Consider the following 13156-nt stretch of genomic DNA (forward strand, 5'->3'; position numbering starts at 1 on the left):
CATTTGTAAAAAGGCAACCGACGCTTTAGGAATCGACGGTTCTTTTAATTTTGTTTCAAACGAAAGGGTAAAATCGTAATCACACGATTTTTCAGATTTGTCATCAAGAACCTCTTCATATAAACGGTTACTTTCACTTGCCATAAGTGACATGACATCATCGTTATTAAAATTTGTACTTATATGACATTGTTCTTCCTGGCTTGCAACCTTTCCGCGAAGCCAACGGACTTCTTCAGCCAGTTTTTTGTTCATACGCGCCAACCGTTTGCCGCTCTTTTATTTTTTACGATGTTTACGCCTTGGAGCACTCGATAATGAGCTACTGCTACTCGATGAACTACTACTCGAACCTTAACTCGGCGACTCTTCTCGCCGTTTATTTGGCGTGGATGAGGGACCAGGCGCTTCAGAGAGCACGATATTATCCATACTAAACATAAAAAACTTTATCTTAAAATAATAAAACCAAATCTTTTGAAAATATAGACAATCTGTGTAATTTTAATATATAAATCGATATTTAAAATATGTGGGTAGTATGATAATATTCAAAATAAAAGTATAAAAAACATTTTATCGAACGTAAAACGTTAATACAAATTATGTTGGTAGTTTGCAAATTATAACGTTTCTAAATGTTTCGATTTAAAAACTTAGCAAAGCTACCAAATCAAATAATTATAGTCGAAAATATAAATATTTTAAGAAATAATGAGTACTCACATCTTCAATCTTCTAGCTTAGCGTTAAGCTCGAACTTACAAATGATATAGGAGCCGGAATAGCAACTTGAACGCGTCCGACTCGGCGGGAATCTTAAACGCCAATGAGTATCATAATCGGCGATATCCCAAAGACCGCCGATACTGCCAAGTGGAAGTGACGTAACTTCCTTTTTACGTCACTTCCACTTGGCAGTATAGTAGAGGTAAAAGGAAGAAAATAAGTCAAAATGACAAGCGGGAAACCAAGTGCCTATCTCATTTAATAAAGCTTCGAATAAGGGACAGACAAATTAATAAAATTAAATCTTTTTTTTTTTTGTTTAACTGTCTTCTATGCGTTCTGAAATCATTCATATACATGTAATGTAAGTTTAAGGAGTTTGTTCAACGTACATTCGCGAATATTTCTGGACGGAAAAAACATACCAGAGACTAATTCTTCGAGTAAATTGTTACTTTATCGCACGAATATCAGCGTAATTCATTTTCCTAATATTTAATTTAACTTTCCACTACTGACGCAAAAGTTAACAATTAAGTTTAGTTTTTATATTATAATATATGGTAACATCATATCGAACGGAATTGGAAACGTATCTTAACCGTAAGAAATTAGTGAAATTGGTCCTCTGTAATAATATTCTGTTAAATATCAGTTCTTAACTTCATTGCTAGTGTGTAGAACACGAGGACTCTAGAATCCTCTAATCCGCACTAGAGCATATTAAAATAATATAAGCTCCTTATCCTCAAGACGAGAGAAGACTGTTCCTCAACGCATTTACGACCTCTTACTAATATAAATTTATTAACAACTAGCCGCGCCCCCGGTTTCACCCGCGTATAACCTAAAAAAAATCACTAAGAGCAGACGTATAATATTTCAGTATATACAAGATTTTTAGTTTTATTTTCTTGGGATATTAGTATTTATTTGGTGCTTGTTGCACCCGGATCTAGATAGGGCAACATATAATTGGAATCATACATGAGAAATACATCATTCCCTTAAATCTATTCCGACATACTTGAATGTCTTTCCCTGTACTTTATTTATTGTGACTGCAATCGACACCTTTAAAGGAAATTTTGTCCTTTTAAAACTAAAACATAAATCTGTTTTTTTTTTAATAAATCAAATCAACAGCCAATCATTGTCCATTGCTGAACATAGGCCTCTCCCAAGGTCCGCCAAAGCTCCGCCTTCCGCATCCAGTTGGTGCCCGCCACCTTCTTAAGGTCATCGTTTTTTTTTAATAAGTACTTATTAAATAACTAACCGACTAAGTGGTTCATTTTTCGCCCAGAGAATCGATGGCATTGTTGCCACCATTCCACACGTAATCGATTTGTACCTTTTTTAAATATTTTTATTTGTAACTAAGAATGAATTTAAAAAAACCATGAAAAAAAAATGCTAACCTATTAACTTTAACGTACAAATTTACTTACAAATCGAAAATAAATACGTATGTAATTGTATAAAAATGTAAATGTAACAATATGTCAAAACAATAAAAAGTACTTAAAACTGTTGTATAATGGCATGTGTTACTACTCGCTAGAGATAGATGGCAGTAATAAAATCTGTCAGATTCCTGATTCGCGCTGTCTAGATTCGCTACTCAATATACATAATGTAAAAGTTATTTCGTTTAATTGTTCAGACAAAATAAAATATAATGTGAACAGCGGAAAAATCTTCCTTAGTTTCATTTACCGTTTGATCCCCCGATATTGGTTCGGCGAAAACAACTGTTTATGTCTATTTTCGGTCTTATCTCGATATGGGTCCGTTCACACAGACCGGCTCGGAGAGCATCGGCCTGCTTTTTTCTTTTCACACAGACCGGGTCGTATACGCTTGGAATTGGCCGGAGCGGAGCCGCCAACTATTTCACATCGACCGGCTGGAAGAGATCTGAAAGCGGGTGCGAGCGAGAAAGAGCACGCAAGCGGAGCCAGTCGGCTCCTTTTATTACTTCACACGAAGCGCGTTCAGGCATTTTTAATGACAAAAAAGGTGCAAATGCAAAAATAAACTTTACTACAATCACTCAAAACACTGTTTCCAACGTGATAAAAATCTGCTCTCCTCTCCGAGCCGGTCTGTGTGAACGGACCCTAAATCTCTGAGACTGTCCATTTTTAACTTTGTTTTGTTCCTATAAACGTTTAATCATCATCATTTATAGGTTCCAAAAGATTCAGTCAATTCAACTGATCAGTTGTTTTATAGCAATTTTATCGAATAAATATTCGATGTGATTCTTTAAATTGACATAGCTTTGTTATTTATGAACCGATTGAAATAATACAAAGACTAAATTTTAAGTGAAGTTAGCACAATACATTAGTGTTCAAATCCGTTAAGCCGTTTCTGAGATTAGCATGCACAAACGCGCAGACAAATAGCCAGAAATTCTAACAATCATTGTTTTGTTCTATTGCGTTGATAAAGGCCCTTGGTAATAGTTTTACTCATCTTTCATGTACAGACAGCGATCAGTTACATATTTATTATATGTATACATTGTCAATATGAAATATAACGTGTTTCGTGACCATTTGTCACGAAGGAAATTATGTAAGTGATTAAATAATTTTATATTCAATATTCCTTATAAAATATGAGCAATTGATAACTTTTAATTATTGTTTATATAACAAAATTTATAAGTGATTGTATGAATAGGTTTGAACGAAAAAAGAGTGGTTCGGAATTTTTGCAGAGAGCTAGAATATATCGGATAATTTTGCATTGCTAGTCGTATATAATAATGAAGTCCACAATATAAAGTCCAATTTAATACAGATCACTTAAGTTTTTTAGCCATTTCGGCTCTGATACAACTTACTAGATTAATGATGTATAGATAATCGTTATATAACGGACTAGCTGACCCGTGCGCACTTCGTTGGGCGGGAAACATTTCTACGTGTGATTAAATTATGATTGTAGTTCGGTTAGTGTGCTATGATTTATGATATATATTCCTGAATGCAAAAAGTCGCGTTGGCCGCACATTCAGAAAATTGTCTCGAGTATTTGATATTTTAAATTATCTCTTAAACTATAAAATCAAAAATATACTGAAAAAAAAAGAATTTTACCTAAATAAAATTTCCTTGGCAATAAAGCAATTCATTTGTAAATGGATTGACGTATTGTACATGAAAAAACCGTCCAATAGAAATATCATTCAATAGATCACATGGTCCATACCCATGTCGAATTATCTCTTTAACTATTTGTTTAAATTATATGCAGTAAAAGAGAAAAGTCTTTTGCTTTATACACTTGAGACGATAACTTTACTTATTTTTATAAGAATTCATAATTGTTGATAATATGGCCAATAAAAATGACCTAATTGAATAAAAAGTACTTTTTGTGACTTAAATATAATAGTTAGACATATGTTGTCGCTAACTTTTTTATAGGCATTATTAAGTTCTACAACTTTTCTCTATAATTCAATCATATATCTCTCATCGTTAAGGCAGCGTTCGTAAGAAACGTTTTCGTTCGACCGTTTTCTCTCCGACTTACTTTGCAAATCCGACTACCACGAAAGAGGTTTTTTTTTTAATTTTCGGGTTAATATATAGTCTATGACACTCACAAATTGTGTGGCTTTCTATTGGTTAAAGATTTGACATGAAATTGATAAAATATGCATATTGAATTGTATGAAAAAAAACGTTAGTTTTTTTTATAATAATAATAATCAGCGTACACTCACACAGCAATTCAGCAAACACATACACTCCAGTAATATTTTAATGACTAATGGTAATAATAATTATATTATTTGCATGAAATGTAGTTTTACATATGTTATGATTTATTTACAAGTACCTAATACATTTCGCCCACAATATGCAAGCAAATATAATAGTCAATAATTCGATTGATGATACTTGATGTGCATTATTCAACTAATTTGAAAAGCAAAAGTATTGGATATTTAATTCAGATAATCATTTACAAAAATATAATAATATTAAATGATACAATAGATGTCGGGAGATTTGGAATTTATTTATAGTAACTTTTTTTTATTGGTCCTTTTCATGTTAGGCTGTGATTTGTGACTATACATCCTGGTTACTTTTATTAAACATATTATGTTATATCACACTATCATATAAATGTTGTATCACACAATTCAAACACAACATTTATTCCTAGTTTTACTTTAAATATTGTCCAGCATAATATCGATTTTTATTATATTTTTACACTGACACTTCAGTGTATACACTTCTCTTTATACATCACATCCCTATTGTGATGACAACAACAGGAATCGTAAATAAAACTGGAAACATATTCTCAAATGATTTTTAAGTTCCATTTAGAGCAATAAACTTGTGATTTAAATAATAATATGGATGATCCTGAAGCCGCATTACAAAGCATTTGTTGTACTTGTTTAAGTGTTAATAGAAAATTAACACAACTTTGCAGGGTTGAAAATGGTGTCAACAGTTTGTTTTTTCTACTTTCTCACGACTCAGAGGCTTATAAGGTATGTCTAATATAATTACAAACATGAGTATCGTACGTACATTATTTATATTAGACATTCAAGATTGTTAAATTTGTAAAATTACTATCGCGATTTTTTTCATATTCATTACTTTTTATTAAATAATAAAAATGTTACTCTATTTCCAATTTTTTTATTGACAGCACTAAATAAAACTGGCTAATAGCTACAGAATAATAAAAAAGTTTGTTAACAAACAGAGGAGATAAACTGTTTTTTAATAAATTGTTTTGTTTTTGGGCAGTGAAGTGTTTTGTTTTTGCCTACTTATATAGACAGATGAGACATAGTATTTGCATCTTTATATTACACAATTCATTTTAATGCAGTTTATACCGTCATTTAGATAAGTTCCACTGCAAGGCTTATGTGTATTAAAAGATAAGAGAAAAAACTCTCAGTTGCTTAATTACGTTGTACAATTAAATTAAACAAATTAGCATTAAGAAAATGGTTTTTTTTTTTAAATTTTATCTATGTAAAATGTGCAAGACATAACTGTATATTGTTTTAAAGGGTATTTCTTATTAAACTTAAATGATGCCCCATTATTAATGCATAAATTAAGGGGTGTCACCCTTACTTACTTGAATATTAGGAGTAATAAATAACAATTACAAAAACAAAACATAATTTGGTTACCAACTACATAATTAAACCAACAATGGCAATTTAACATGTTAATATATTGTGTGCCTCAAACGATGCGAAATCTACAAAAATATTGTAGAATAAAAGAATCATTGTAGTGTAATCTAAATTATCCTGTCTCATCTAGATTTTAAAGTGCTACAGTGCAAGTCAAGCATTGTGATCTCACAATAAATAAAAAAAAAACAACTTTGAGAACAATTTTTATATTTCAAACTTTCAGGCAATGTTCCAAAAGGCAGCTATTCATCTGTATATCTGTTGGGAGTGCAGCGCCTTGATGCGTAGGTTCTGCAAGTTCAGGGATCAAGCCTGCATCGCACAGAAACAGCTATCCAACATCACCGATGGGAGACTTGATGTAATTAAAACTAATTTTATATAACTGTAATTGTATATTTATTGAGTAATATTATATTATATATAATATTATATTATATATAATATTATATATTATTATATTAGACTATTTCTACACGAGAGCAATTAAAAAGAGCTACTTGGCAGTAGGGCTTTGTGAAACCCATCATTTGTATCCATCAGATTTTCTATTGCCATACAGCAATACTCAGTATAGATGAGTTCTGGTTTGAATGGTGAGTGCTACAGTTAGGCACAAGGGACATAACATCTTAGTTCCCAACATTGGTGGTGCATTTAAAAACAGAATATAGGCATACTGGGTTCTAAGTGGAATTCACATATAAAACTCTTCGTAACGCTTGACTAAAAAGTACTTGTTAAAGTCTATTTATTATGATGTGATTTGACTATGACTTCTTACATTCATACATGCGATGTAATTCCTATAAGTCATCACCCTCAGGTTCCTTCAGCCTCTTTTTACCATCTTGCCTTCTTATTCCTTCAATCAATACTGTTATGTTTCAATTTCCAGGTAAAAATGCACGATACACTATCAAAACTATCTCATTATCACCAAAATTCATATAACGATACAATTGTATCGAATGATGATATTCCATACAATTTCATTGACTGCGGACCAGATATCGATTACATAAAGACTGAATTAGATAACGATATTCCTCTTCTAGAAATACCTATTTTAGAAACTAACATTATAGAAAGAACAGTCAATAATATAACCGAAGATAAGCAAAATGAAACAAGAGTTGAAGATGATCAGCAGTTAAAGATTGAAATAAAACCTCTTATGAAGAACATGAAATCGAATTTAAAAAAAGAAAATACAGATAAGAAAGATAGGCTGATGAGAAAAAGAAAAAAAATGTTATCGAAAGAGGTTGTTAGTTCGGATGAAGAAGTTAATTATTCTGCCATCGAAATGTCTGAGAAGGAAATGTTGGAATGTCGAGATGCTAAGAAGTTTCTGGGGAGTTATGTGAATGCGACAAACAAGTGTGAATCTTGTGTTGAAGGTTTTAAAGACTATAATGAATTGGAGAAGCATAATTTGGAGTTACATGTGCAGGTCGGTTCAGATATAATTTTTACTAGGTGTTAGGGCTTTGGGTCCGTGGTGGGTTTCTTCAGATATTCGATAACTAATCAGCAATACTTAGTATTGTTGTGTTGCAGTTTGAAGGGTGAATGAGCCAGTGTAAGTACGGGCACAAGGGACATAACATCTTAGTTCTAAAGGTTGGTGGCGCATTGATGATGCAAGGAATGGTTAATACCTTTGGCAGCATCAATGTCTATAGGCAATGGTGACCATTTACCACCGGACGGCCTATCTGCCCGTCACATGACACTATACACATTATATAATAAATGAGAAATGTTAACGATAGTTTCTTTAAAATTAGACACAGTGCCATATAGTGAAGAATTTATAAAATATACAAGATATAAGCAAATTAAACGGGCCTTGTTCACTAGACAGTGGCTTAGAGCAGTGGCCTGGCCTTTGTATAGGGTAGCGCGAGATTGTCTATCAGCGCTCTTTGGTCGACGCTTTCAATTCACATAAATTGCATTTCAGATAATGTTACATAAATAATAAATACCACATTTATTAAAATCAAAACGCTTATATATCCCGGGAAATTGTTTTTGACATTTTCGTGATCCTCGCTATTGGCTAACGCTCCTCGGGGCAACCTCCCCCCGGGGGCGGGGTTGGCTTAGAGCGAGAGGGTGATAGTCGATTTAAATCTTAAACAGGGGTTTGTTAACAGAAACCGAGGTATATACAATGTGATATATGCCTCGTTTATATAAAGTACTGGTGGCTCGCTGAACATAGGAAGGAACACTACACGATATACAAATGTAACTTCTGCGACCACACGACGGCGAGTACGTTGGATGTGCTGAAACACCTGAAGACTGTCCACGGTACCGGCAACGTTGTCTCAAGGATATGGCAGAGGGTAATTATGGCATAGTTTATATATTTATATATGGCTTTTTGTGCAACGCTAAATGTCCAATGTTTTCTTGTTTGAAAGTCAAGTAATGTCCCACTGCTGGATTACGGCATTCTCTCTTGCTTTAGAAGAAGGTTTGGAGCTCATTCCACCATCTACGCTGCCCTCACGGGTGTGCTTATATATAAATCATTTTCCCACTTGGAATCTTTTGTGCGAAGATAAATGTCCAATGTGTTCTGGTTTGAGCTTAGTAATGTTCCATTGTTGGATTACGGCGTTCTCTTCTACTTTAGAAGATGGTTAGGAGCTTATTCCACCATTTACGTTGCCCTCGCGAATAGTGGTGACCACTTACCATCAGGTGGCCCATTTGCCTGTCTGCCTATCTATTTTATACAAAAAAAAACGCTCATAAACATTAAATCTGAGTAGAATATCCTTTAATCACTCTCCTCAACTACGTGAGGCCTTTGCACATTCATTTTTTTGTTGAGGAATGCTTTCAAAGAAAAAAAAATACAATAAAATTATTTCCAGGTGAAACGGAGAGCCGTCCAAACCAATCCGGCTCTGAAAACACGAAGGACCGAAAAGCCGGAAGTTAAGACGCCTTTCGGATATTTGTGTTACGAGTGCAATAAATATTTCGAGTAAGTCTTCATATAGTTCTGTTTTTTTTTTAAATTTGGTATTAAGGCAGAAGCTAAAAGTCCAGGTTGGAATAAGCTCCAAACCTTCTCCTCAAAAAGAGGAGAGGAGGCCTTTAGCCCAGCAGTGGGACATTCACAGGCTGTTACGGTTACGGTACGGTAAAAGTCCAGGTGATTGTATGCGGTCTCCTTGGTTTAGAGACAGTAATATATGTCCAGTTAGAGCCTGTAAATGTCACACTTTATACTGGTGGTAGAGCTTTGTGCAAGCTCGTCTGGGTAGGTACCACCCACTCATCAGATATTCTACCGCAAAACAACAGTACTTGGTATTGCTGTGTTCCGGTTTGAAGGGTGAGTGAGCCAGTGTAATTACAGGCACAAGGGACATAACATCTTAGTTCCCAAGGTTGGTGGCGCATTGGTGATGTAAGCGATGGTTAACATTTCTTGCAATGCCAATGTCCATGGGCGTTGGTGACCACTTACCATCAGGTGGCCTCCTCAAATCTCGTCCTTCTCCTCCAAGCTCTTTTGAATCATAATTATACAAAATTAGTGAATAACTACCACCAAATTCCAGACTCCAGGCTGTTACAGAGAATTTTCTTATAAATAATAACTCATTCATGATATGTTTCGAGCTAGCTTTATAACTAACCACTAGACCATAGACATTTATATTTCTAAATTTTTTTTTTTGTTTAAGGAACAAGTACTTAAGATACAAACACATCTTGAAATTCCATAGAGAAGGGTTTAAGTGCAAAACGTGCGGCAAGACATTCGCGTTCAAGAACACACTGAACAAACACGAACAGTGAGTATGTCATCACATAATATCAGCTGGAAGACATTCATCAATTCCCCCCCTCCCGAAGGATATTCATGATGGCCGGACTTGTGGTATCCGAAGACAACGGCATACCGCGACCGTGACTTTAATTTCCCTCCTTTTGTCCAATGTTTAAACATTGATAAAACAACAGAAAAACCCAATAATTTTTTGTCGGGTCGACCTGGAGTTTGAACCTAGGACTGTGGATCTGGAGCCTTGGTGATTTTGAATCACTAGCAAGTCACGAAGTAACTACGACGTATCGTGTAAAACGTATAAATATTTTTTTTATGATTTCAGAGTTCACGCCCCCCCACTCCCGAGGGAGAAATGTTCGATATGCGACAAAATGGTGCGAATAGATCGAGTAAAGACCCACGCTAGAATACACAGCGAAAGGAAGCCGTTCGACTGCGTTGCGTGCGATAAACGCTTCGTATCGCTCGACTCGTATGAAAAGCATTTGAAGAATTCGAGCGTTCACGCAGTTCATGACGTTCACAAGTACGTAAATTTATAATAGTTTGCAAATGGTAGCTGATGGTAAGTGGTCACCACCGTTCAGACATTGGTGATGTAAGAAATATTAACCATCAGTAACATTTTAGGAACTAAGATGTTATGTCCCTTGTGCCTATAGTTACACTGGCTCACTCACCCTTCAAAGGAACACAACAATGCTAGGTGTTGCTGTTTGGTGGTAGAATATATCATCAGTGGGTGGTACCTATCCAGACGGAGTTTGCACGAAGGCTTTAATATTAGTCTTTTATTATTTCAGATACAAATGCACGATGTGCGAAAAGGGCTTTAGAACGATAACGGAATTGAACGATCATACGAATTACATACACATGAAGAGAACGCACCACAAATGTCCAATTTGCAATAAGGTAGCACTCCTAATATTCCAGTAGATATATGACATATATAGCTATTCCTTTCTAACCCATATATAAGATAGAGATAGCGACTTCAGTGCGTTCCAGCTATATTGAAATGTGGGAAGTAGACCTTGAAGGTCGATCAATCAGCCTTTTATAAATAGAATACTTTTAACTTTCGAACGAACTGACATACGTCAGCAACGTCTAAGCGGTTGCACTATTGTTGTAATATAACATTGTACAGGCGTTAGCGACGCGTCGCGGCGTCACCAGACACGTGAGACGAGCTCACCAGGGGCTCAAGGAGAAGATAGGAGATAAGATACTTTGTCAGACGTGTGGCAAAGCGTTCCGGGTGAGTTTTTAATATAAATAATCGCTATAATCTGTGAGCTTAAACTATCAAGGTTAATGGTCCTTCGAGCCGGATTTCCCATCTCAACTACTAGATAACTACGAACGGAGGTATTATAGTTGTCTAGATACGTATATACGCAAAAATACTATATGATTATATAATATAATTATATATAATTTATTTATTGATATATAATATAAGTATTATATATTTACAATTATTTATTAGTTTGTTTTAATTTTATTATTATAGCGCCACCTACCTGATATCCTATGAGTTATTACTTACACCGTTGGTTGCTGGAAGAGATCGCTATGTAGCGATAAGGTCGCCAAAATTGTATACTACTTTTATTTAGGCTGTATCCATGTTTTGTATTTTCTTTCTCTCTGTGGTGTACAATAAAATGGAGAAGACCTCATTGTGTGATGGGACTCATTCTAAATAACGTAATATTAAATGAATTTTAGTATTAATAGCTTGACAGACTTGTTGATCTAGTGGTAGCAATGATTGCCTGTAACGTATACGGTTGCTTTATATTTTTTTGTTATTTTCATAGTTTTCATTGTTGTATAGCGGATCTGCAAAAAAAAAAGACAATTAAGCGCTTTTTTAATATTATATTTAGTTCTTACTTCTAAATGTCATATATAAACTAAGCCTGTTTGGTATGTAAATATATAATAGACATGACTGCCTCGTTGGTCGAGTGGCTTGATGTAAGACCGCAGACCCGGAGATCGTGGGTTCAATTCCCTGGTCGAGCCAATAAAAAAGTTATTGAGATTTGATGTCGTAGTGTCTCATTGTCAGTAGTAGCCTGAAAGTTAGAAGTGTACTTCGGTACCTCGGAAAGTTCAAAGCTGATAGTTCTGTGCTTAAACTCTTTCCGGTCGTGTCGGATTGCCGTTCCATCGGATTATGAGAGTGAGAGAACAGAGAGTGAATCTGTATTTGCGCATATACTAGTGCACTATAATATGTCCAGTGTCTCTTAAGTCTCTTAAGATTGGAAAAATCAGTTTCAATACGAAAATCATAAAAAAATAAGTTCACGATGATTTTTATTCATATAATATGTATGATTATATTCAAATAAGAAACATCATATAAATTTAAGTCTTATGTCTTCGTAATAAAGTTTAATTTTGTTTGTTAAGATTTTTTCCTTACGTTAATTTTAGCAATGACAAAAAGCTGCACAATTTTTTTTAATATTATAGGTAGGCGGACGAGCATATGGGCCACCCGATGGTAAATGGTCACCAACGCCCATAGAAATAGGCGTTGTAAGAAATGTTAACCATCGCTTACATCACCAATGCACCACCTAAGTTAACCGAACTAAGTAAGTGTAATTACATGCACAAGGGACATATCCCTTGTGCATGTAATTAAACTGGCTCACACACCCTTCAAACCGGAACACAACAATACCAAGTACTGCTGTTTTGCGGTAGAATATCTGATGAATGGGTGGTACCTACTTAGACAAGCTTGCCCAAAGCCCTACCACCAGTAAAACATTTAACTTATTTTGCTAAATATGTCATCATATCAATTTAACGTCTAAGTTCTTTATTCGTCTTCAAACTTTACGCCATTGGAATAAGATATAGTTTTAATAAAATATTTCTAACGCAAGGAGGTTTCACTCTCTTCACTTGTATGAAGTTGTGTTTTTTTTTTCAGGATAAAAAGTGCCTCCAAGAACACGAGTTAATACATACCGGCGAGAAACCTCTGTCTTGTGATATCTGTGGCCGCACATTCAGACAGAGCGCTTGTTTGTACACACACAAGCGCAGAGTGCACAAGATAGCACCGAAACGACAGATTATACACACTGAAGAAGCGAATGTTTTGAATATTAAAGTTTTATAAATTTATGAAATGATGCAAACTGTTTTATTTAATAACGAGCTTATTGGGGTTATTAAGATTAATATATATTAACTGTATAACACAATAACAAAGTAATAATTGGTTGGTTTTAATTTTTAATGTAACAAACAAGTGTCAGTCATGGTGTCACTGGCCGCAAAAAAAGATATTTTAGGCAATGATTTCTTAGGTTTCGGGATAATATCCAGGATATTCAATCCCAATCTTATCAATGTAAGTA

General features: G+C 34.6%; 1 protein-coding gene across 1 annotated transcript; it reads left to right on the top strand.

The window, feature by feature from the left end:
- The first annotated feature begins 5019 nt into the window (after nucleotides 1-5019).
- On the top strand, nucleotides 5020-12928 carry LOC126779943 (zinc finger protein 714-like). Its single transcript, XM_050504156.1, has 10 exons — nucleotides 5020-5263; nucleotides 6159-6296; nucleotides 6834-7391; nucleotides 8101-8295; nucleotides 8833-8945; nucleotides 9655-9765; nucleotides 10084-10287; nucleotides 10565-10676; nucleotides 10915-11025; nucleotides 12724-12928. Exons 1-10 carry the CDS (start codon nucleotides 5123-5125, stop codon nucleotides 12913-12915), a joined length of 1875 nt encoding a protein of 624 aa, XP_050360113.1. The 5' UTR covers nucleotides 5020-5122; the 3' UTR covers nucleotides 12916-12928.
- Nucleotides 12929-13156: the final 228 nt, after the last annotated feature.

The sequence above is a fragment of the Nymphalis io genome, chromosome 30 (genome assembly GCF_905147045.1).
Source record: "Nymphalis io chromosome 30, ilAglIoxx1.1, whole genome shotgun sequence".
In the NCBI taxonomy this organism is placed as follows: domain Eukaryota; kingdom Metazoa; phylum Arthropoda; class Insecta; order Lepidoptera; family Nymphalidae; genus Nymphalis; species Nymphalis io.